The sequence below is a fragment of the Peromyscus leucopus genome, chromosome 8a (assembly GCF_004664715.2).
Source record: "Peromyscus leucopus breed LL Stock chromosome 8a, UCI_PerLeu_2.1, whole genome shotgun sequence".
Taxonomy (NCBI): domain Eukaryota; kingdom Metazoa; phylum Chordata; class Mammalia; order Rodentia; family Cricetidae; genus Peromyscus; species Peromyscus leucopus.
In genome coordinates, this window is record NC_051085.1 from 41,477,177 (window position 1) to 41,501,827 (window position 24,651).

The window sequence follows — 24,651 nt, forward strand, 5'->3', positions numbered from 1 at the left end:
GGAGTAAGAAATACTTGCTTCTCAAGGAAAATATGAAAGACCATGGCCAACCTATCAGAGTGACCTTAGTGTTAGGTTACCCATAATTTTATATGGCAGCAGTTTTATGACCTTTTTATGCTAAAGAAACAAAGAAAGTCATAAATCAATAATTTTTCAAATACATTGGTGGAGACATCAGGCTGCTAGGTTATAGCAAGGGTAGAAAATCTTCACTCCAGGCCTTAGATTCCATCTGAGAAAATTCTTATTTTGAGTTTGGGGAATCTAGAGGGTCTATTCATACATTCTAAGCATTTATCTAATAGTCATAAGGATGTTGGGTTACATGCAAAGATAGGCAATAAATTGTTCCTAATAGGACTGAAGATGGCCCAAGACAATGTATCTCTGGACCTGTGGCATTCCAGCATCTCACATCACTGAAGATCTACTCAGTCAATTAGCGTATGTGGGTGAATGTCCACACATGCCATGGTTTCTGTGTCATTTTGTTGCCTGGTCCAACTGTTTGCCTGTGTCTTTGATTTGATGAATCTGTTCTCCACCTCCAGGTAGATGCTATGTGGTATGTTTAGATGAAGAAGTCCTTCCTCAAAGGATTTAATTTAAATTGGCTGATAAGTAAGAAAGAGAACATGCAAGCTTAGTTCAAAGACTTTTTTTAATTCAGAAGATACAAACAAATCCAACACATTGGATTATTTTAAATTTATGAAGAAAAAAGGAAATATCAGCATTATACAAATAATGTCAACAGATTATTGAAGCTATGTGTGAAAAAGCACATTAACCAATGACAATGTAAGACTTGATAATATTGTGCATTGAAACCTATTTTGAAAACAAGAAAATGACAAATTTTGCTGTGCAGGTGAGAGAGATTTGTCCTGACTGTGGGCAAGGCAGGAAAACTCCAGCTACATGGAGTCACCCTGGGTAAGCCACTGTTCTGCACAGTGAGGAGTAGTTTAGAGTCCCACCCAGCCTAATCCACAAAGCTATCATCTAAGAATGAGACAGGAAAGGGAACAAATTGAGAAGAAGCCCCTGATGGCAACAGCCTGTTTGCACTTAGATGCCCTGGTGAGTCAGGCGCTGAGGACCATCACTTAGAGGATTTCCCATCAGTTTGGTCGGAAGTCAACAGGACAGGTTTCCGAGATGTCATCATAAATACATTTGTTGGCTTTGCTGAAGAAGGCACATGAACTGCTCAAGAGTCACCGGACACAGCTGATGATGAGGGCTGGGGGTCAGACTACAGAGGAAGAGGAGCGGCAGGGAGCACCTATTGACAAACAGGGGCGTGGATTACAGTGGGATCCTGTGCATCCAGGTACAGCATCCCACACTTCTTCATTTCTCAGACACTCCCCCACCTCACAGACCACAGAACTCAGTCACACAGCCCTTCTCTACTTCATTTTTTACATCCAGGACTTTTGGCCACTCTAAGCACTGGTATGATAAGCCTTCAGATGTTTCTGGAGTTGTACATACATTGAAAAAGAAACTGTGAGTAAAAAAAAAAAAAAAACAGTAAACATGAAAAAAAATCAGGAAATATGAAAGTCCAGGAAAAATACCTGTATTTCTGTCTTTGCTGGTCATTTAACTTTACTTTTATTTTTTGTGTTTTGGGCACAGGGATTTGCTTTATAGTCCAAGCTGGCCTTTAACTTATGATATAACCATGGCAGGCTTGAACTCTTATAAAAATCCTCTTGCCTCAGCTTTCCACATACTAGAACTGTAGCCTTGATGAAATATGCAGGTAGATTTGAAATTATTTATGCAATAGTAGCTATTCCAAAATAATTACATTGACTTAAAAATCTAACATGTCAACTGATAGTAGATGTGAATCTTTTTACCACTTCAAGCTTACAGGGAAATTTTTATACCTTATTGAAATAGTTAGGACTTTGGCAATCTTCGTCACAGTCCTGTATGTTTGTAAAGGTTTATTTTTTATTACATATACAGTGTTCTGCCTGCAAGTATAGCTGCAAGACAGAAATGGGCACCAGGTCTCATTATAGACAGTTGTGAGTCACCGTGTGGGTGCTGGGAATTGAACTCAGGACCTCTGGAAGAGCAGCCAATGCTCTTAACTTCTTTGCCATCTGTCCAGCCTTAACTAAAAGGGAAGTAAAATATCTTTTTTGAGATTTATATTGATTCTATGTTAAGGTCACATTTAAAAGACAGTTGGTTAAATAAAACATACTGCTAATAAAGAAAAGCGAGAAACAAAGTTAGTATACGTCTTAAGATGGCCACTGTGAGACATGAATCCCAATGTTCAAAGTACTAAATGCTTTTTTAAAAAAAATTACTTGTTTTTATTTTATTTGTGTGTGCGCGTGTTCCTGAGTGTGTATCCATGCAACACATGTGTACAGGGACACATAGATGCCATTAAGAGGGCTTCTGATCCCCTGGAACTGGAGTTACATGTGGTTGTGAGCTGTTGTGTAGGTGCTGGGAATTGAACCTGGCTCCTCTGCAAGAGCAGTAAGTGTTCCTAACAGATAAACCATTACTCCAGGCCCCAAAGACACAATTCTGAAAAGCTTTTATGTGCATTCTCCCTTATGTACCCATTCATCTTACTCACTTGTCCATGTCACCAAAACTGAATGTTAAACACCTATGGACAAAATTGATAAACTGCATTGAGAAATGATTTTCTTCAGCACCTTTTGCAATATACTCAAAGTCCTTCTCTACTGAGCAAAACTGTGGAGCTGTGTCCTTCTGGTCACCCTGCTGTGCAATAGCACATCACAACTTCTGGCAATTTCTCCTGCTTTTGCTGCACCACTAGCAGGCTCCAAATATGAGGCTTTTCCCAGAGAATTTAGAGGCTGGACTGTGGGAAATAAGATGGAATTTGTGAGCTTCACTGAAGTTGAGGGTGACATGTGGGCTCTGGGTGAGGGGTGCCATCCACCCAAGAGGTGCTACATTTGAACTTGAGGTGGTCCTTTACATTTCTGTCTGCAGATAGATATATCATACTTCATTCTTTCTGCTGTGAAAGGACCCAGGGCATGCTAATTCATATTTCACTTCAGTCTATCCTTGCGGTATTTAGTTAGCACAGTTGGCTATGGGTTCTGCCCATCAGTGACAACACAGAAAAAGGAGTGTGGTCATATGGATAATCAAATCCCACTAAACTGCAATAAATACACTCCCCTCAAATAAAAATGTCACCAGCCACTCCAAATACATCAAACATGGCGGGAACAGTGAAAGACTGAGTACAGTGGGCAGTCTTAACTCATTGTGAACAATCATCTCTTACAAATTATTCAGAAGCACCAAGTGGACACAAGGCAAGGGTCTCTGCAAGGAGCAGGGCAGGAGGTCACACAAGTGAGGAATTGGGAAGCTTGTTTCATTCAGATGTTGGCCACTCTTGGTATCTGAGCAGAAGTTATGTATTGGGCTGGGAGCCAGAGTATCAACAGAATTCAGTTTTGGGGGCCTGGTAATATGGCTCAGTTGGCAAGCGCACTTACTGTGCAAGTGTGAGGACCTGGATTTCAATTCCCAACCTCCCAGGCAAAAGCTGATCATGGGTGGGTGAGCCTGTAATTTCAGGGACACGGGAGGAACAAGCAGGGGGATCAATGGAGCCTGAGGGCTGCAAACCTAGCTCCAGTTCAGTGAGAGAACTTGTCACACAGGGAATATGATGGATTTCTTTTCTCATATCTATTGTGTATATGGGTGTACACAAAATGCACAGATACATATAACACACACACACACACAAGAAAACTTAAGGAAAAAAGTAAGCTTGCAATCAAGGATTGCTCTAATAATGTTGCTTCTCATGGTCTTGAGCATTCACAGCAGGTGATGGAGAGCTTCTGTACATTAAAGACAATCATGTCATCCTCAGAAAGCAAACAGATATTCATCAGAGTCTTGGGGGAACCTTATGCTGGGTTATGAGGAGGAACCCTATTCCAGTTTTCCTTGCATTTTATTTGGATCCTCTTCTTGGATTCTGTGTCCCCTCAGGAGGTCTCTCCGGTTTCATCCCTCCTGCAACTGCACACTTATGCTGACTCTGCTGGCCTCCTGGACCTCAGCAATAGTCATCTCCAACATTACTGTGGAGTGAGGGCTCAAGGCTAAGAAGAGGCATCATTCTAGTGGCAAGAGAACCACTGTGATAGAAAGTGGCTTGGGTGAGACCATTGGGACTCTGCTCCTATGTCCTTATCAGACTAATACTCAAGGACAAGAACGAGAGCCAGGCTGCTCCTTACCTCCTTGGGTACCGAAGATCTCCACAATCATGCCAAAATAAAGACTAGTAAGTTGACTCCCATGATGATAAATGCTGCAATACATGGAGAGCGTGAACCAGCAGATGGAAACTGGGTGGTATCTGGGTCCTTTGATGTTAGTGCTTTTTAAAAAAAATTAGGAAAAATATGGAAAAATAATCAAAACATTTCAATCAGCAACTTCTCTTTAGGCTGCCCTAGGACTCCTGTGTGATCTGTTTTATTAGATCTTGGATAGAGAGATGAATAGGATGTGTGTGTGTGTGTGTGTGTGTGTGTGTGTGTGTGTGTGTGTGTGTAAGATGTCCTTACAGAGGTTATTTCATTACTAAAGAAGGGAATGTCTATAAAACCATCAAATAATGTGACATATTTTCTGTGGGTAGAGCTTTATGGATGTTGGCTCAATTGGTGGTGTTTAATTGTGTTAGAGAAAGGTAACAAATTCTTTCAGAGTAATATGGTGCTGGTACAAGGGCAGCTATAAGTGAGGAAGAAAATACTGGAAGTTTACAGTGATGCATACAGACTTGGGGCCAATTAGCAGGCCATACAGTGCCTGGGCCATTGGTAAATAGGAAATGAGAGACATTGGGAGGTGAGGTGAGAAAGAGAAATCCTTATGGTTATCACTGGCTTTCCAAACAGGAAGACCACCAAGAAATCACTCAGTCTATCAAATCTTCCATTATGCACACATGCTGATGTCTATAGAAGGAAGTCACCAGACTTTTCAAGAGAACTTTCCCACCCTGTGGAGGTTTCCTTGTGATAATATACCTAACTACTTACTTGGAATTTCCTTCCAGTGCTTTGAGAATTCCTTGAGGTAGTAACCGGATACTTCCATGGAGAACCTTGCTAGATCCTCTGCTAGTTCTGTGTTTGTCTCCCATTTCTTCATGATACCTATGGCTTTATCATGAATTGCTCCCCACCTTTTGGTCACTGGATTAAAGTAGAAGGAATTCTGTCCACCAATGATGAATTTCCAGGAGGCATCACTGAGTTGTCCTTGTTTATATTGAGATTCCATGATGACTTGCCAGATGTGGTGATCTACAAATGACACACAGAACCATCATCTTCTATCACTTATAGAGCCATTACCCCTCCAAGGTCAAGTCTTTCTCCACACTCTTAGGGACCTGTATTCTTTCCTCCGTGGCTTGTCATTTCTTACCCATTGGATACAAATTACTCCCTGGTTGTGTCAATATTCAGCTCTTTTATACAAATACTCCACAGTCCCCTTCCCACATGGGCTCTGCCCTTCCTGTTTCTTTCTTCTTTTCTTTTTTTCTATCGTTTTAAACAAAAATTTTGTTTTTTCAAGACAGGGTTTCTCATGTAGCCCTGACTGTCCTGGAACTTTCTCTGTAGACCAGGCTGGCCTAGATTTCAGAGATCTGCCTGTCTCTGCCTCCAGAGTATTGGAATTAAAGGCATGTGCCACCACTACCCAGCCTGCCCTTCCTGTTTCTTATTCATAACCTCTGTCTTTGCATCCTGTTCCTTACTTACCCATGGTCTTGTCTGCCTCTTCTTCTGTGTTAAGTATCTGATTCCTCAACTCTTCTCCAATGTAATTCTGACGTTCGGTGAAATCTGTCCATGCTCTGGTGGCATTTACCACCTTTCCCAGGTCACCCAAAGGCGTGGCTTTATTGTCATGAAACTGCAGGAAAGGTACACCGTTCACTGAGCACCATCCTTCAAGCCAGGGTGAGGAACGAGCATTGATAGTAAAGTTATTAAACACAAAGTATGTACCTGTGAGAAAAGCATGCAGGTGAGTTCCAAACAGGAAGCAGAGAACCACAGAACTCGTTCTGTAAACCTAGACTCTTGGAAGTGTACACTGTTCGGGAAAGCTAGATCCTGAGGCCTGGGTAACCTTCACCTGTCTTAGTCTGGCACGATCCTCTGATGCCACCATGGACCCCTCAGATGGCAGCGTGGGCTCCAGAGTTGGCAGGGAAAGCATGACTTTCCTAGGCACCTCCACCTTGTTAAAAAGCTGGAGTGGGTGGAGTCAGCAGCCAGAGCTGATGCTTCCATCTTAGCCAGGCTGCAGTTTGCAATGATCAGAAAAGGATTATAGATACACAAAAGACAGATTCACATGGAATAAACCTCTAAATGGTTTACATTATGTGTAAAAAATACATAGGCTTGGAAGACAGAGGAAAAGGAGAATAGACAAATATAAAGAAATAGGTTTTTTTTTAAGTCTTTAAAGAGACAGTAAAAGTAATATTAAATAACCAGCCACATAAAGATGGAAATTACAGAGTCTGGATTATATTGTCTTTGGGATTTTTAACTGCAGAAAAACATTTGATTGTAAAGACTGCTGAGTTTTATATATATATATTTATATATATATATATAATTTATAAATATTATATAAATATTAAATATTATATAAAAATTAATATAAATATAAATAAAATATAAATATGAATAAATATATAAATAAAAATAATATTTATATTTATATATCAATATATATATATATATAGTATCTTGACTTCAAAATTTGTGTCTAAGGATACATTGCTTTGGAAAAGAGGTTCTGCTTTTGTTTCCACAGAAGATGAGAACCTATGGATTGCTTCCAAGCTAATATAGTTTGATAAAGGAAGACCCCCTGAGAGTTTTCCAGATATTCCAATATCCAGAACAGCTTCAAGGCAACTGGCTCAGACAATGCAGCCTCACAGACTACTCCAGTCAGGACTTGACTTGACCATAATTCTTAATTTTCTCAGGATCCCTATAAGATTGCCAGTGCCCCCAACCAGCAGGACTAGACAGCCCAGAGACCTAGGGTAAAACCAAACACTATTGGTCTAAAACAAAAGTGCCAATTAAATGACCCCTAATAATGTTCTGCTATATTCATAGATCAGTGCCTTATCCAGTCATCATAGAAAGGTTTTCTAGGGCAGCAGATGGGAACAGATGCAGACATTACATGAAAGAGAATCTAAATGGTGGGTTTCCATCAAATTCCTCAATTCAAAGCTCAGGGAATCCTTCAGAAGAGGAGGTGGAAAGATCATAAGAGTCAGAGGAGATGAAGAAAACTGGGAGAACAAGCCCTCTGAATCAACTAAGCAAGGCTCCTATGAGCTCAAAGAGTCTGAAGCAGGAAGATCAGGGACAGCATGGGTCTGTGGGTCTGCATCAGGTTCTCTGCGTGTATATTATGGCTTTTAGCTTATATTCCTATGGGAATCCTGACTGTGAGAATGAGTGGGTCTCTGACTCTTGTGCCTGCCCTTGGGACTCTGCCTCCTGCTGTTTGCTGTGTCCAACTTCAATATGATGGTTTTTGCTTCATCTTATTATGTTTTACTTTGTCATGTTTGTTTGTTATCTCATAGAAGCCTGTTCTTTTCTAATGAGAGACAATTAGGGAGTGCATCCGGAGGGGAAGAGAGGTGGGGAGGAAGTGGTGGGAGGAGTAGAAGAAGAGGAAACTATAATCAGGGAAAATACATGAGAAAAGAATCTACTACACTTCCTTTTTTTTTTTTTTTTTTTTTTTTTTTTTTTTTTTTTTTTTTTTTTTTTTTGAGATAGAGTTTCTCTGTATAGCTTTGGTGCCTGTCCTGGAACTGGCTTGTATACCAGCCCAGCCTCAAACTCACAGAGATCAGCCTGCTTCTATCTCCTGAGAACTGAGATTAAAGGCTTGTGCCACCGCTGCCTGGCTTCTATTTTCAATAAGAGGGGAAAAAGAAAAAGAAAGCACTGTAGAGGGTGTTAAACCTCTTTTCAAACTTATCTGTGCTACTTGTATTCTATAGCAGTACCTGGCTACCTCTTTTATAATTGTTGTCTTTCCAGGGGAAATGCAACACACACGTGCACGCGCACGTGCGCGCGCGCACATGCGCACACACACACACACAACCACACACACACACACACACACACACGCTCAAACACACTTACATGCCTGTCAGGCCAATGATCCATGATCATCTATACTACTGAGGCAATCGGAGAATCCTAATATGGACCCTTAGGATGAGAAGTATGCTCAGGCAGCAGACAAATATGTATCCTTTTTCCTTCAACTTTAATTTTTTGAAGCTGATGTGCCTGTCTGTCTGTCTGTCTGTCCCCATGCATGTGGGTGCCTGCTGAGGTCAGAAGAGAGCCTCGGACCCCTGAAACTAGAGTTGTCAACAGCTGGGTGTTTGCTGACCACGGTGCTGGGCACTCTGTGTCTGTGGAGGAGCAGCAAGAGCTCTTAACCAATGATCCAACTCCTGCTCCTAACGTGATTCATCCCAATGTGGCTATTGACATTGTACTGAAGCCTGGGACATGGGTCTCTGGTCATGGGGAATCAGGGACCACAAACCCTCAGAGGACTATCTCAAGCTGGGCTTTTCTCCTACTAGGTAGGTAGGACACTAGGTAGACAGGCCCCGCATGCAGAGAAGAGACTCAGAAAGCAGTTCTCTTGGATGGTCAGGGCTCCCACAGTAGGAAGAGACCTTTGTCTAACACAGCCTCCTTATTCTCCTGTACAGCCAACTTAAAAAAACTTCCCGTGGAAGATGTGTCAGGAATGAGGTCCCCGGTAACCTGACACCTCAGCCTAACTCATGTCCCCATGGGTTGTATGAACCAAAGAACCCACTGGACAGCAGAGGAGAGGCCAGGGGGTCACAAACTTTAGTCCCTTCTCATGTCACCTCCAGTTCACCAGAAGCCACAGGCAGCACAGGACTCACTGCTGACTCTGAAACAGGAACCTCTGACTTCACTTGGGGAAGGTGATGTGGGGATGGACACCAATACTGTGATACTGCACGTACCTTAATCTGGGGTCAGAAGACTAGGTCAGAGGCCAAATCTGGTTTCCTGTTCATTGATTAAATATTTGGTGAAGAGGCAGATATAGTATGGCTTGCCAATTTGGAAATATTTGGTACCTGACTTTTTATAGAGAAACTGATTTCTGCCTAAATGAATACTATTATCTGATGCCCAGGGAGTAGACTAGATGGGCTTGGGGTGCAAGGACAGAACCTTCCATGTGCTCCTACTCTGTACCACTTAACTGTCCTACATAGTGGAAATGGTGCCCATCCCTCTGCTTTGGTTGTGTGGTGGGAAGGGGTGGGTTTGCTGGAGAGTATCCTCAGTCAGGGGTGTGTATGCATTGGCCACTAGCGAAGGAGGGCCTTAAAGCTCTGTTCTGAGTGGACTAGTGAGGCAAGATGGGGAAGCAAGGTGAGCTGGGGTGTGGTTCAACAATAAACCAAGTGGGTGGGCTATAATCTTGGAGAGGTACAGACCCTCAGTTCCTGCATATAAGTGTTCCTATGAGTGCAAGGGCAAGTGTAGTTCAAGGCCAGCTTGGACTACAGAGTGAACTCCTCCATCAAAGACCCAGACGTTTTGGGGGAGGGGGGAGAATGTATGGAGAGGCTGCTGGCTGCATGTACTGTGATCTTCTAGTAAAACACACTGAGAAGTTCAAAAGCGAAGAGCCCAGAGAATGCCTGAGAGCTGGTTTGGGTACAGAAGAGAGGGCTGGGGAGAGGGGTGGAAGGAACTTGAGACCTGGGCTCTTCAGGAAAGAGTCTTAGAGCTGAGGAAACCCTGATCTTCCACACTGTGCCCAGGTGATCCCCAACCCAGTGTGATCTGTGAACTCACTGGCTAGCCCCAAACACAAATAACGGTGTGCCCCCTCCCCGCTCGCTCCTTCCTCCCCCTCACTCCATCCCCCACCCACTCCAGGATATTATCCCAAAAACTCCTAGGCTGTCTCTGAAAACAGACAAACTCTGTGCCCTACCCTCTTAACCAGCCCCTCTCCCCACCGCTGCCCCGCCCCGTTCTGCCATGTCCCCATTGATCCCCAGAACTCACCATTTAGCCCTGCACACAGACAGACAGACAGCTCATTGAGAAGCAGGGCCAGGAGGCAGTAAATGAGCTTGGTAGCTGCTGCAAGCTCCATGGTTTCTTCTCTAGAGGGAGGCGGCCACAGGAGAGACTTAAGTTGTCCAGAATGACAGGAAAACCTCAAAGACTCTCTCTCTCTGATGGCCCCGCCCACAGAAAGTTCTTGAAATGGCAGTGAATTTAAGGTAAAACTGGTTCCTATATGTCCAGATCTGGTGTCCCTGCTGGCTGATCCCCACTCCCTGTGGATTGCAATGTGGCCCCTCCCTTCCTTGGCGTCTTAGTGCTGGGGCGGGGGGCGAGGGGGGGGGGAGGTGGAGGAGGCTGCAGGAGGGGTTGGAGGTGTGGGGACCTAGCAGCAGGGGCCCCAGGCTTCTGAGTCCACACTGCCAAGATTCCTCAAGGTGCTCACTCAGCAGTCATGTCCTGGGGGGACACTCTGTGGCAAACCAGGGCAGAAGGAAAAGAAAGTGACCACATGGAGCCACAATCAGAAAGGGAAGTAACCCTGGCCAAACTGCAGTGCATTTGTGGGGATCCCCTTGTCCCCCCACCTCCCTCCCTGCCCAGCATGCCTCCTGCCTAAGGGCTAGGGATCCTTTCCACTCCTCTCTGGATATGGCAATCCATCCTCCTGCCTCCTCCTTGTTCCCACCTCCTCCCTCTCCCTAACTGCACCTCCACCTTCAGAGGCCTTATATTAGTCAGGATTCTCCAGAGTAACAGAACTTAGAGAATGAATCTCTCTATATATATATGGAGATTTATTGGAATGACTTACAGGCTCCTGTCTAGCTAATCCAACAACTGCTGGCTGTGAATGCAAAAGCCTAGAATCCAGTAGTTGCTCAGTTCACAAGACTGGATGTCTCAGCTGACCTTCACTATGTGCTGGAATCCTGAAGAAGTAGCCTCTTATGCCAGTGAAGGAATGGATGTGCTGGCAAGGGGAGGACAAGCAGGCAAAGAGCTAAAGCTTCCTTCTTCTAGGTCCTTCTATAAACTTCAGGCATAAGTTATGTTCCAGATTAAAGGTGTATCTTCTTGCCTCAAGATCTGAATTAAAGGCATGTATCTTCCTGCTTCAAAGGTCCTGACTAGAAGTAGACTCATTCACAGGAAATCAGACAAAACATCTTTCACGGGTTTGCCCTCCATTTCTGGATTGTAGTTCTTTCCAGATATAGTCAAGTGGACAATAAACAGCCACCACACCTCTCTAGTTTTTTTTTTTTTTTTTTTTTTTTTTTTTTTTTTTTTTTTTTTTTTTTTTTTTTTTTAATGTCTTTTTAAAAACCTAGCAAGTTTGGTCCCCTCTGAAATCAAAGTTGTTGGCTGTCCTGACTGCTTTTCTAGTCAATTCTATGACCCTCCTGGTCTTGTATAAGGAAGCCTGAAGTCAACATTTGGTGTCCTAGCTTTTTGAGGCAGGGTCTCTCTCTGAACTTGTAAACTTATAGATTTGGCTACACTGGCCTAGGGATCTTCCTGTGTCCAGGATCACAGGCGCAAACCATCTCTTCAGGAATTTTTGTGTTTGTCCTGAAGAATGAAATGCAAGTCCTCTTGTTTACATGGCTGGAGTTTTCAAAATGAAAGCAACTTCCTAGCTGTTCATAGTGGCACCTGCCTTTCATCTCAGCCCTTGGGAGTCAGAGGCAGGCAGCAGATCTCTGTGGAGTTAAAGACCAGGCAGAGTTACATGGGGAAAGACTATCTCAAAAAAATAAAACAAACAACAACTGCAGAAATCAGCTTCATAGAAAGCATTAGACTGGCAGGCATGAATTGTGTGATCCAGCTGACATTTGGTAATTCTCTTTCTTTTCCTGTGTGTGTGGTGAAGGGCAGGGGTGGGTGCTCATGGGCAGGGGTAGTGCCCACATACTCTGTGCTCATGCCTGTGCGGGGGATGCCAGAGAACTAGCAAGGCTGTGGTTCTCTACCTGTTTCCCATCTTTTGTTTGAGACAGAAGGGTTCACTGACTTGGGGATTAGCAAGTAGGCAGGTGAGGCTGGCTGACCAGAGTCCCCAGAATAGAAGAATCCACTTGTCTCTACCTCAGTACTTCTGAGATAGCCAGCATGCTCTGCCACCCCTCCCTCTAAAACGTGGGTCTTAGGCTCAAATTTGGGCCTTTATGCATGCAGGGCAAACACTGTATGACTCAGCACTTTTTCCACACTGAGTATCTTTTCACTTAGTGTTTCCTGTTTGGTGAGTCTCTCTCTCTCTCTCTCTCTCTCTCTCTCTCTCTCTCTCTCTCTCTCTCTCTCTCCTTGTTTTGTTTTTTGAGACAGTGTTTCTTTGTGTGTCCCCTGGCTGTCCTGGGACTCACTTTGTAGACTAGACTGGCCTCAGACTCACAGAGATCCACTTGCCTCTGCCTCTAGAGTGCTGGGATTAAAGGCATGGCCACCACCTCCTGGCTTTGGTGAGCTTCTCAATTGTAGAATTCATCCAGTCTTTCATGCAGTAACCTAACCACTGGCTGGTACTGTTTATACACCTCAAGTGAATGCTTGAGGCTGCTGTGGAGAGCAGCCAGAGTGACCTACAGAGTCTGGAACTTTCCTACCCAGTGTTCTCTCAGCACACACTGGCTTGGCAACTCCCTACAGAGGACTCAGAGAAGAGTTAAAGCTGTGTCTCCATGGTGCTTAGGGTGAGGTCTCTGTGATGGAGATTTGAATGTCTACTATGGAAGCACTCTGATGAAAAGGTCACCTGCATGCCCATTGAGTTTCTATTTTGAGTTTTTAACCTTGTTCTAAGCAATTGCTTATGTACCAGTTGCTCCTCAGGTCCAGCTGCTCTCTACACCTATGATTTGATGTAGTTGTTATGTACCTTTACACATATTGTGACATATGTGATGTAAATATGTACATGCTCCCGTGATAAGGTTCCCCCCCAAGGAGTTAATACAAATTGGCTTCTACATAAAGGAGTACATATAAATATAGTCCTAATTCCTTCAATTCACTGGATGTAAGCAAATGAAAAAAAAAAATTAGTTACTTTCACTTTGACCTTAGACAAACTTGACCTATACAAGCCATACAATGTCACCAGATGATTGACATTAGGTGATGAAACAATTAATCAATAGTGCTCCAACTGTTGATATGATCCTTTAGGGTACATTTGAAAGGACAGTAAGTAGTCACATGTGTCCTATGTCAAGGCTGTTGGGACCTTAGCTGACCATAACAAAACACAGTTAGTTTGTAGTACTTTCATGCTCTTAACCATGCAACCAGAATAGGATTAAACAACAACAAAATAACAACATCACAAAATAAAATTCCATCATCTACCACTGGCATGTTCACTTTTCCTGGTTAATTTGAGAACCTGGTGTTTTAATCCCTACAAAGAGTATTTAAGTCACCAGTTTTAAGCCCATGTAAACCCCTTAGCAGCTCCCTGAAACTCTAGGTGAAGGCCTTCTCCTGGGTGTCAGAAAACAGGATCAGTGAGTACCAGACACCTCTCTTCCAGAGATTAGACCTCATCCATCTTCACATCCTGCTGCCTAAATGCCAGGTCCCAATGCTGGAGGTGATTGTATGGTGTAATGAGACAGCCTCTTGTGGTATGTGGTTGTGACCCTCACAGAGGTTACAGAATCTGGGCCTCATCTTCATAACTCAAACATAGTCCCCAAAGCTAAACCATTTATTCTCTTTGGCTGCTGGTGGTTGTGGGTGTGAATATTAATGTTTATATGTATTTGGTTCATGCTATCCACGTGACCCATGTCCATGCAGTCATCTGCAGAGAAAGAGCTGCCCCTGATACCTCTACTAAATATGTTCCTGAGATTTGGACCCACCAATCTGACTTGCAGTTCACTCAGGTAGCTCTTACCCATTGCAAGGCCCAGCAGAAGGATTATTCTGATATTTCTCTGAGTAAAAACTAAACCCATCCACAGTCGGAACAGAGATCTTGTCTTCCACCATAGGCTGCCTGAGCTCCCAGTGCCCCTCTCTCTCGTCTCAATACACCTGCCCTCCCAAAGGACTCCACAGACTTTAGAGTAGGACTTTAAGGCGTCACAGATGGATGCTTGTGGAGCTCCTACAAAAATAGCTTCTGTTCTGGCTGACGTCATTCTTGCCTGCAGCCTACAGTGGAGGTGCAGAACACAGGATGTGAATCAGGAGTGGTGGGCTAACATCTCTGCTGTTCTTTGGAGATGACTTCCCCTTTTGGGTCTCAGGTTGCTCAGCTGTGACTTTGCTAACCTTTTCCTCTTTCTGAAGCTATTAATTCTGCATTCCTTAGACTTTGCTCTTACTCGGGTCTTTAGGAGGTTGACTTACCCTGAAGCTCTTGTTCGAGAACAGGTCCACTGGAGTCGCCAGTGAGAACTGTGGGTGCAAACCTGGACACGGCTGAACTACTCATGGTAAATCACAATGCTCGAGAGTATCAAGTTCTTAGAGACCTTGCAGGTCCCTCCTAACACATGCTGCTGCTACATCTGGCATAGCAGGACAGGGTGAGGCTCCAGGTAGCCACCCAGAGACACTCAATTTACTGCCTTCCAAGCACAGTGCCTGCCACTGAAAAGAGACAGTGAGTCTGAGGTCTCATGCCACCTCTAGAATGACAGCAAACACCCTTTCTGTGGCCTGCCAAACCTTGTGTCATTAGCTAAGAAATATTCATGTTAGGAGCTTCAGGTCTGTGTGTTTTTATTCTGTGTCTGTTGCATCCCATGCCCTCCAGGCAGAGGGAAATAGAACAGAAAGGCCCATATGAACCATGACTATGGTGGTTTGTACAGATAAGGTCCACAGAGACTCATGTGTGTAAATGCTTGGCCTATAGATAGTAGTAGCATGTTGAGGTGTGGCCTTGTTGGAGAAAGTGTGTCACCATGGAGGTGAGTTTTGAGTTCTTCGATGCTCAAGTTGTGCCAGTGTGACTCACTTTCCTCCTGATGCCTTCAGATCAAAATGGAGAACTGCCACTTCTTCTCCAAAACCATGTCTTCCTGCAAACTACCATGTCATGCCATGATGATAATGAACTAAACCTCTGAAACTGTAGTCCAGCCCAATTCAGTATTTTCCTTTATAAGAGTTGCTGTGGACATGTCATCTTTTCACAGCAATAGAAACCCTAAGACAATCCCAAAGTTGGTTCAGCTAGTGAATTGAAGTCTTTGTCTGCTATCAAGGTGATCTCCAACTGCCTTTGGACTTGTGTGATCACTGGGAGGTGGGTAAAGTCACACGAGACAGGCTTTCAGAATATAGAGCATCAGGCAGGAAAGGGAGACTCTTCACTGTGCCCTGCTAACATTATAATAGCACTCACAGCAATGGTCCTTTTTGAAACTGCCATGATTGTCTGAACACACATGACTTTGGGAATGATATGACTCAGGTCGCAAGTAATGAATAAACCACAGAAACCTGTTCCAAAAACCTGGCACCTGTGGGATGTGATCTGAGGTTTGTTTCTTTCTTTCTGTTCTGCTTTATTTCTTACATAATTTTGCTGAACAAATTCTTATGAGTTGGGACCCCTCACAGATGAGTCCATGTGCCTGCCTGGACCTCTCACCTCTGACTCTTCATCTTCTTGGATTGGAGGCTTCCCTCATTCTAGCCCTTGGGTCAGGTGTCACATGAGCATGTCCCACTGTGATATGCAGTAGGTACTGAGTTAACAGAGCAAACCATGACTCTCTGGCCAGGCTGATGAATTTTATTGATATCACCAAATGGTTTAACTTGATTGACAAAAATTTGTGTATTTCAGATTACTTGACTGAAGGCCTGGTTTCTCATTGGATTCCTTTAACAAACAGAATCTTGCCATGAACATGCTATCAGAAATGAGGTGGATATGTTTGTGTCTTTCTTCAATATCAGTATTTATGGAACAATAAGAATTCACAATCCTACACCAGTTTCTTTGGCCACAATTTGTCAAGGACTTCCAATTATTTTGGGTAAGTGGGGACTGGCAAATGTGGGTTCTTTTATTCCAATATTAATTACTAACTTTAACTCTGAGATCTTATATTACATATCACTATATATATATATATATATATATATATATATATGTGTGTGTGGGTGTGTGTGTGTGTGTGTGTGTGTGTGTGTGTACATGTACATGATGTATGTGTGTAGGTTATGGAGTGGCCAGAGAAGGATTAAGGATTCCACAACATAGATGCTTCCCTAAGCACAGAGATAGAGAATTGGTTCAGATGCAGTCTGCCAGGTAAGATATTAAGGACCCAGCTGGAGAGCTGGGGGCTAACAGGGCATAGTCAGGTTCAGGGTTGAAGGGAACTGCAGGGGATGAAGTGCAGGACCATGGGGTCAGGAGGGGAGGTGAAGGTCAGAGTCAGGATCAATAGGCTGCATGGACAGGCATAGAAGCATGTGATAACGCTGAGCTGAAGCACAGGGAAAAATCAGTTCTCTGCTTGTTGGTCTCTTGATACACACATGATACACACATGGGGGTCTGTTGTGAGGTTGGTGGTGGGCATCACCATTGTAGTGTAGTGTTGTGTTGTGGCATATCATTTTAACTCTGTAAAGATGGGTTACATTTGTTTATGTTGTAGAATATTACCTTAACTATGTGAAGGTGTGTTACAATTGTCTATGTGGCCTTTGCTATGTAAAGATGTGTTACATATGTTTATTCTGCATTTGTTTAATTATGTAAAGATGTGCTGCTGGTTTTTTTTTTTTTTTTTTTTTTTTGCCTTGCCTGCCTAAGGCAGCTGATTGGTCTAATAAAAGCTGAATGGCCAATAGCTTGGGAGAAGAGGGATAGGTGGGGCTGGTGGGAAGAGAGAATAACTTGCAGGAGAAATTTAGGTTCAGAGAAGAGAGAAGAGAAGAGAAGGAGGGAGAAAGAGAAGGACATGTCTGGGGTTAGAAGCCAGGCAGCAGCCAGACATGGAGACAGCAGGAAAGTAAGACATACAGAAAGAAAGAAGGGTCAAAAGTCCTGAGGCAAAATGTAGATGAGGAGAGACAAGTTAAGTTGCAAGAGCTAGCAAGAAAGGAGCATAAGATAAGGCCGAGCATTCATAACTAATAATATGTCTACATGTCATGATTTGGGAACTGGTTGGTGGCTCTCCCCAAAAAAGCCTGTTACAGGTGTGCTCTTCTTGTGAGTCCAGGTAAGGTGTTGTTCCTCCTTCAGTTTGGGATATTTGATAATTTCTCAGGTCTGATTTTTCAGATGTTGTCTTATTTAGGGTTTCTATTGCTGTGAGGAAACACCATGACCAAAAGCAAGTTTGGGAGAAAAGAGTTTATTTGGCTTACACTTCCACATTGTAATCCATTACTGAAGGAAACTAGAACAGAAAGTCAAACAGGGCAGGAATTTGGAGGCAAGAGCTGATGCAGAGGCCATGGGGGGCAGGGGTGATGCTTACTGACTTGCTTTCTTATAGAGCCCAAGACCACCAGCCCAGGGATGGTACCACCTACAATGGGCTGGGCTGGGCCCTCTGCCATCAACCACTAATTAAGAAAATGCCCTACATGTAGCATAAATTCTAATTTGTCTTAATAAGAACCCAGATGCAGATCTTGGGGTAAATGCTGAAAGATCAGAGAGACAAAAGAACAAGCCACAGCCACCTCTCACCTCATCATATCCTCAGCCAAAAGGACTGAGCTCCTGTCTCCTCCTACATTATATTCATTTCTCTGCCCAGCAATATCATTTCCTGTCTCAGCCTTCCTAGTGCTGAGATTAAAGGCATGTGAATCCCAAGTTCTTGATTAAAGCTGTGAGCCATCACCCCCTGGCTCTGTTTCTCTTTAGACTGGATTAATCTCATGTAGCCCAGGGTGGCAATGAACTCACAGAGATCCATCTGCCTCCTCCTCCTGAATGCTGGGATTAAAGGTGTGTGCTATCATTGTCTGGCCTCTATGACTAACTAGTGGCTGGCTCTGCCCTCTGATCTTCAGGCAAGCTTTATTTGTTAAGAGTACAAACAAAGTATCATCACACCTTTAGCTGGATCATGTAGAGACATTTTCTCAATTGAGGTTCCCTCCTTTCATATCTAGCTTATATCAAGTTGACATAAAACTATCCAGCACAGGTATGATTTTGATATGTCCTCATTCTCATGTATCTAAGATTATGTCGTATGTCTTGAATTTCCCATTAGAATGCTTGTGAACTTTGGGTCTGCTTAATTTGGCTGTGTTTTTTGTTTGTTTGTTTGTTTGTTTTGTTTTGTTTTTGTTGGTTTTTTTTTTTGCAAGTCTTTTCTTTTAAGACATAGTTTCTCTGTAGTACTGGCTGTCATGAAATTAGCTCTGTAGATCAGGCTGACCTCAAAACTCAGAGATCTGCCTGCCTCTATCTCCCTAATGCTATGATTAAAGGCGTGCATTATCACACCTGTCTAGTTGCAAATTCTTTATAATAAAGTTTTAATAAACTTACATCTGTTTTAAGTTATTAAGTTATGAAGTGGCCTGTGTCAAGGGCTTTATGACTATGAGAAAAGCCTAAACCACATCAAGAGTTTTAAAAATGAGATCAGGAAAAAACCACAACATTGAATTTGGCACAAGAATATGTGTGAAAGTTTATTTTTAAAAGGGGAGTGTGGTGGCTTATGCCTTTAACCCCAGTACTTTAGAGGAAAGCAGGCAGATCTTTGTGAGTTTGAGACCAGCCTGGTCTACATAGTAAATTTCAGGCCAACCAGAGTCACAAGGTGAGAGAGCCTGCCTCTCAAAAAAAAAAAAGAAAGAAAAAAAAAAGAAAGAAAGAAAGAAAGAAAGAAAGAAAGAAAGAAAGAAAGAAAGAAAGAAAAAAGAAAAGGAAAGGTAGAAGCTAAAAACAAATACCTTGTTGGTGAAGACCATTTCTTTTATTTTCACTCAGTTTGTTAGAATCTTATTACTTTAAAAAATGGAGTCTAAACAGAGTCAGGTTAATTCTGATCATAGTTTAAGTGTTCTATGATGGCTGGATTTCAAAGGACTGGTGTGACTGTTCTGTCACTTCAACAGTCCACACTTGGAGGCTGATGTGGATGAGGGACAGTGGGATAATCGTCAAGATTTTGTCCCTTGCTCCTTGATCCTCTAGGTCCCAGGTAGAACATGGAAGAATGGGGCACCTCTAAAAATACCTATGGTACTGATAAGCCATCTGTCCTCTTGATCAGAGAGATCATGGAGATGACAGAGGTTGGACCTGAACCAACATGCGTTCTTAAAGAAGAGGATGAGTCACAGAGGGAAATGTCTTCTGTGTTTCAGCAAGGAAGACACACTACAGTAATGCCATAAACCCATTCCAGCAAAAACACTCTCAAGTGAGGAAAATTAATGGAGGCCATGATGTTCTCCTAAGTCTCCCTAAATAACCCTAAGGAAGCTCAACTGATCATATCACAAAGGGGTTAACTTGTGGCACCTACATGATCTTAAACACATGACTGGTGTATTAGTCAGGATTCTCTAGATTAACAGAACTTATAGAATAAATCTCTATATATGTATAGAAAGGGGATTTATTAGAATGACCTGTAGGCTGTGGTTCAGATAATCCAACTATGGCTGCCTATTTATGGAAAGATCAAGAATGCAGTAATTGTTCAATCCATGAGCCTGGATGTCTCAGCTGATCTTCAGTATGTGCCAGATCCTAAAGAAGTGTGCTCTAATGCCAGTGAAGGAATGGACTTGCTAGCAAGGGAGGTGGGACGCAGGCAGAGAGAGAGCCTCCTTCTTCCATGTCATTTTATACAGCCTGCCACCAGAAGCTGTGGCCCTGATTAGAGATGGGTCTTCCCACCTCATAGGAAGTGTGACTCAGATTAGATGTGGGTCTTCTCACCTCAAAAGATCTAGATGAAATGTTCATTTCCTCCTTAAACATCTAGATTAGATGGGGGTCTTACCACTTCAAATGATGCAGTTAACCAAGAAATTCCTCAAAGGCATGCTCAGCCATTTTTGTGGTTTAGTTAATTCAAGATGTACTCAGATTGACAACCAAGAATAGCCACAAGACCATCCCTTATCAATTTGACACACAATCATATCTTACTTTGTCTTGCTTAACTTCTAAATGGAATAACAATGAGGTAATAATTATGCCTAGTGTGATACATGCATATCACTCATACAACGACAAATACCTTATTGATTTAGAATAGGTGGGAATGTCCCTTGAGGGACATTCTCTTAATATCTCAAACGTATATATGATATGTATTGATATTCTCTTAATTGATGTATCACATGATAAAGATTACAGTTGAATTTCTAAATGGTCTAATTAAATAAAAAACACAGAGCCAGATATAGGGGTTGGAAGCCTGAGGGAGATCAGGGAAATAAGGAAAGCCACAGTTAATCTCACCTCACCAACTCTGCAGCTTCCAAATGCAAGATACTTCCTGTCCACCTACACCTATATGCCTTGCTGTTCTGCCATCTGATTTGCTCTCTTTGTCCAGCTACATCACTTCCTCTTCCTGCTCAGCTTGGTCACTTTCTGTCTGTCTGTACAGACCTCCAGATCTCCATGGTTAACTAGTATTGGGATTGAAGACGTGTGCCACCACATTTGGCTTTGTTTCCAGTGTGGTCTTGAACTCACAGAGATCTAGACAGATTCCTGCCTGCCAAGTGATAGGATTAAAGGCATATGTAACTGTTGCCTAACTTTTTGTTTACTTATAATGGCTGTTCCTATGCCTCTGATATCCAAGCAAGCTTTATTTATTAAAGCACAAATAAAATATCATCACAAAAGATATTGAGGAAATAAAACACAAATATCTATACAAAAACATTCTTAACAAAATATGAAGAAATATTCATGTCAATTTTAATTTTTGTTTCTGCAACAGGTTATGTGGTCTTAGTTGGCATTTATAACTACATTCCTCTACTAACCTTTTGAATTTTCTTTGCTTTCAGCAAGCACTTCAGCAGGTCCTGACTCTTTCCCAGGAGGAGTGACCCTAACCTTTGTTCCTGATGGGTCTATGCCATTTATCATCCTGCCTGGATTGGGTTGTTGTAATTTCTGATTGATATTCATCACAGAACATTGTAGCACCAAGAGATGCCCTAAAGGATCTCCTGCACTCCAGACATAATCTTCCTTACTCCCATTGTGGAGAGGCAGTCTAGTTTCCCCATGGTGATCTGGATCTATCACCTTCCCAACACCGATATTTCTTTCTTAGTGACCAGGGGGAAGTCTTCACTTCTAGTTCCGTGGAATGTCTGTTGTGGCTCCTGGCATGAGCACTCTCCCTCTGAAATCAAAACTTTTAGGCCAGCAGAACTCAAGATCCTGTGATCAGAAACAAAAAATTTTCCTAGTGGGTCAATTATGTGTGATGGTGAATGGAATTATTCCCTTTTCCACCCCCTTGGCAAAGAAACCCCTGGATCCTGGCTATGGGAGAAACTGTACCACATATTGGACACTGATTCAAAGCATATACTGACTTTTGGAGACCCCTGACCCAGCCTTCCAGGCAGCTGCCATGTAGTTGCTGCTGTAATGGTGTCTTCAACAGGCCATTCCATCTTTTTATTAGAGCAGCCACTCTAGGATGATGGAGAACATGATAAGATCATTGGATTCCATGATTGGGTGCCCAATGTTGCACTTCTCTGTCTGTGAGGTGAGTTCCTCAGTCAGACGTGATTCTGTGTGGAAAACCATGATGGCGGATAAGGCATTCTGTAAGGCCACAGATGGTGGTTTTGGCAGAAGCATTACATGGAGAAAAGGCAAACCCATAACCAGAATACACATCTACCCCAGTGAGGACAAAGCATTGTCTTTTCATAGGAACAGTAGTCTAATGAAGTCAACCTGCCACCAGATTGCTGGCTTGTCACCCAGGGGTATGGTGCCATATCTGGGGCTCGGTTTTGGTCTATGCGTTGGCAGATCTGGCACTCAGCAGCAGCTGTAGCCAGGTCTGCTCAAGTAAGGACACCACATTTGGCACTGCAGTTGAAACTGGAGTCACTACTCCATTGAGTCTTCTATAGTCAGCTCTAGAAAGGACACCACATATGGCGATGCAATTGAGACTGGAGTCACTACTCAATTGAGTTTTCTATAGTCAGCTGTAGTAAGAACACCACATCTGGCACTTCAGTTGAAATCAGAATCACTCCTCAATGGAGTTTTCTATAGTCAGCTGTCATTCTCTACTGTCTATCTGTCTTTTGCATTTCACAGATAGGAGAGTTAAAATGAGACATGGTGGGAACCCCACCCCTGTGTCTTCTAAGTTTTGGGTTGTGGCACTAATTTCTACAATTCCTCTAGGGATGCAATACTGTTTTTGATTCACTATTTTCCTAGGCAGAGGCAATTCTAAAGGCTTCCAAGCATATAACTTTTACTCTACAGGTCAGGGCACCAATGTGAGAATTCTGCCAACGTCTAAGTATACCTATCCCAATTAGACATTCTGGCATGGTGAAACAAGCATAGGATGAGTTCAGGGACCACAGGAAAGATTGAGTCAGACTCCAGCCAAAGCTCCACTAATCACCTGACTTTGATAATCCCCTACTTTGAGGGCCTGAATGTTTCTTGGGATCTCCCAGAATCAGTGTCGATGCAGAACCAGTATCCAATTGTGTTAGTTAGGATTTCTATTCCTGTGAAGAGACTCCATGACCATGGTAACTCTTATAAAGGAAAAAAGTTAATTGGAGTGACTCACTAATAGTTCAAAGGTTTAGTCTATTATTGTCATGGCAGGAAGCAAGGTAGCATACAGGCAGACATGGTGCTGAAGCTGAGGTTCCTACATCTTGATCAGTAGGCAACAGGAACTGAAACACTTGGCATGGCTTGAGCACATATGAGCCCTCAAAGCTAGAAATACTACTGACCACTCTCTCAGAATTTAATATGGCCATTCTTGTGGGACCTTAGAAAATAAGAATGTAGACATTAATGCGGATAGTGGAAGGCTAGTTCCAGAAGTTCCTTGGGGAGCGAGGTCTTTATTAAGAATTGGGGTAGGGGCTATTACAGAACCAGCACACAGAAATCTGAATCAGTGGAGCCAAGTGGAATCTTGACCTGGCAGCTGAACTGGGCAATGTGTAAGCTTCATTGGTATGTTAACTGGTTTTGAAGGCATGAAAGATACAAGATTGACAGCCTGGTTACATAGGAAATTCCAAAACACACACACGCACGCACACGCATGCACACGCTCGCACGCACACACAAAACCATCAAAAAAGAAACAAAAACAAACACAAAAAACAACAACAACAAAAAAAAAAACCAACCAACCACAGTACATGAAGGGTACCATTTCTCCAAATCCAAATCCTTAAGGACAATTATTTTGTAATAATCATCCTAACACATATGATGTGCCCATCTCACTGCATCTCACTGTGATCTTGAGTTACATTTTCTAGTGTTAAATGATGTTGAATGTTTCCATAGGCTTATTAGTCATTTTCATATCATCTTAAGGTAAATGTCATTCCAAGTTTTTTCTTTTGTTTTAGTTGTATTGTTTGCTTTATGTTGTTAACTTGGGGCCTCAAGAGATCAAGGCATTATATAATGGCAAAAGGATACACTCAACAGCAACATATCACAATCATAAGTACCTATTTATTTAACATCACAGCTCCCCAATGAAGCAAACGTTTATAGCTAAAGTGAGAAATCCACAGCAATATGACAATTGAGATTTTAAATCCTTGCTTTTATTATTTTTATTTAGTTTCTTTAGATTTTAGATACAGTTCAAGGCTGGCCTTGAACTCACAGACATCTACATGCCCCTGTCTCCCTATTGCATGGATTAAAGATATGCTCTCCCCACACCTGGATCAATTCTTCACTTTTAATAATGGAAAGAACAAACAGATATTAGTAAGTAAACAGGGCTTGGACGTCTACTATAGACAATTCAGAACAATATAACAATATTATTTTTCAAGTGTACATAGAATATTTCCCAGGATAGACCTTGCTAAACTATGTAGTACTTAAAAGTTAACATTAATACAATATAAATTATCAATGATGAGTGAAAAGGGACTAAACCATAAGCTCATAAACAGGAAGAAAATAGAGAAAGCCAGAAAGATATCAATATTAAATGTCACATTAAAACAAAACCAGTCGTTTCTGCCACTCAGCAGCTTTATTGGAATAGGTTGGTTTGTCTCAAAATGACTGACGAGCCCCTCCAAGAACCTATAGAAACTGGTACTGGCTGGCACTGGTGAGGAGAAGGGGCTATGGCTCAGAGGAAGAGCATTTGAATAGCACTCATGGGGATCTGGAAGGAGATAGGAAAGGAAAGGCCTTTCTTTACCAAGCAATAGATGTGATAAATGT

General features: G+C 42.6%; 1 protein-coding gene across 1 annotated transcript; it reads right to left on the reverse strand.

Annotated features, from left to right (window-relative positions):
* Window positions 1–5,084: 5,084 nt before the first annotated feature.
* LOC119086856 (retinoic acid early transcript 1E-like) lies at window positions 5,085–14,670 on the reverse strand. Its single transcript, XM_037200385.1, has 3 exons — window positions 14,586–14,670; window positions 5,838–6,086; window positions 5,085–5,372 (listed from the first exon to the last, which is right to left on the reverse strand). The coding sequence occupies exons 1-3, from the start codon at window positions 14,668–14,670 to the stop codon at window positions 5,098–5,100; spliced, it is 609 nt and encodes a 202-aa protein (XP_037056280.1). The 3' UTR covers window positions 5,085–5,097.
* Window positions 14,671–24,651: the final 9,981 nt, after the last annotated feature.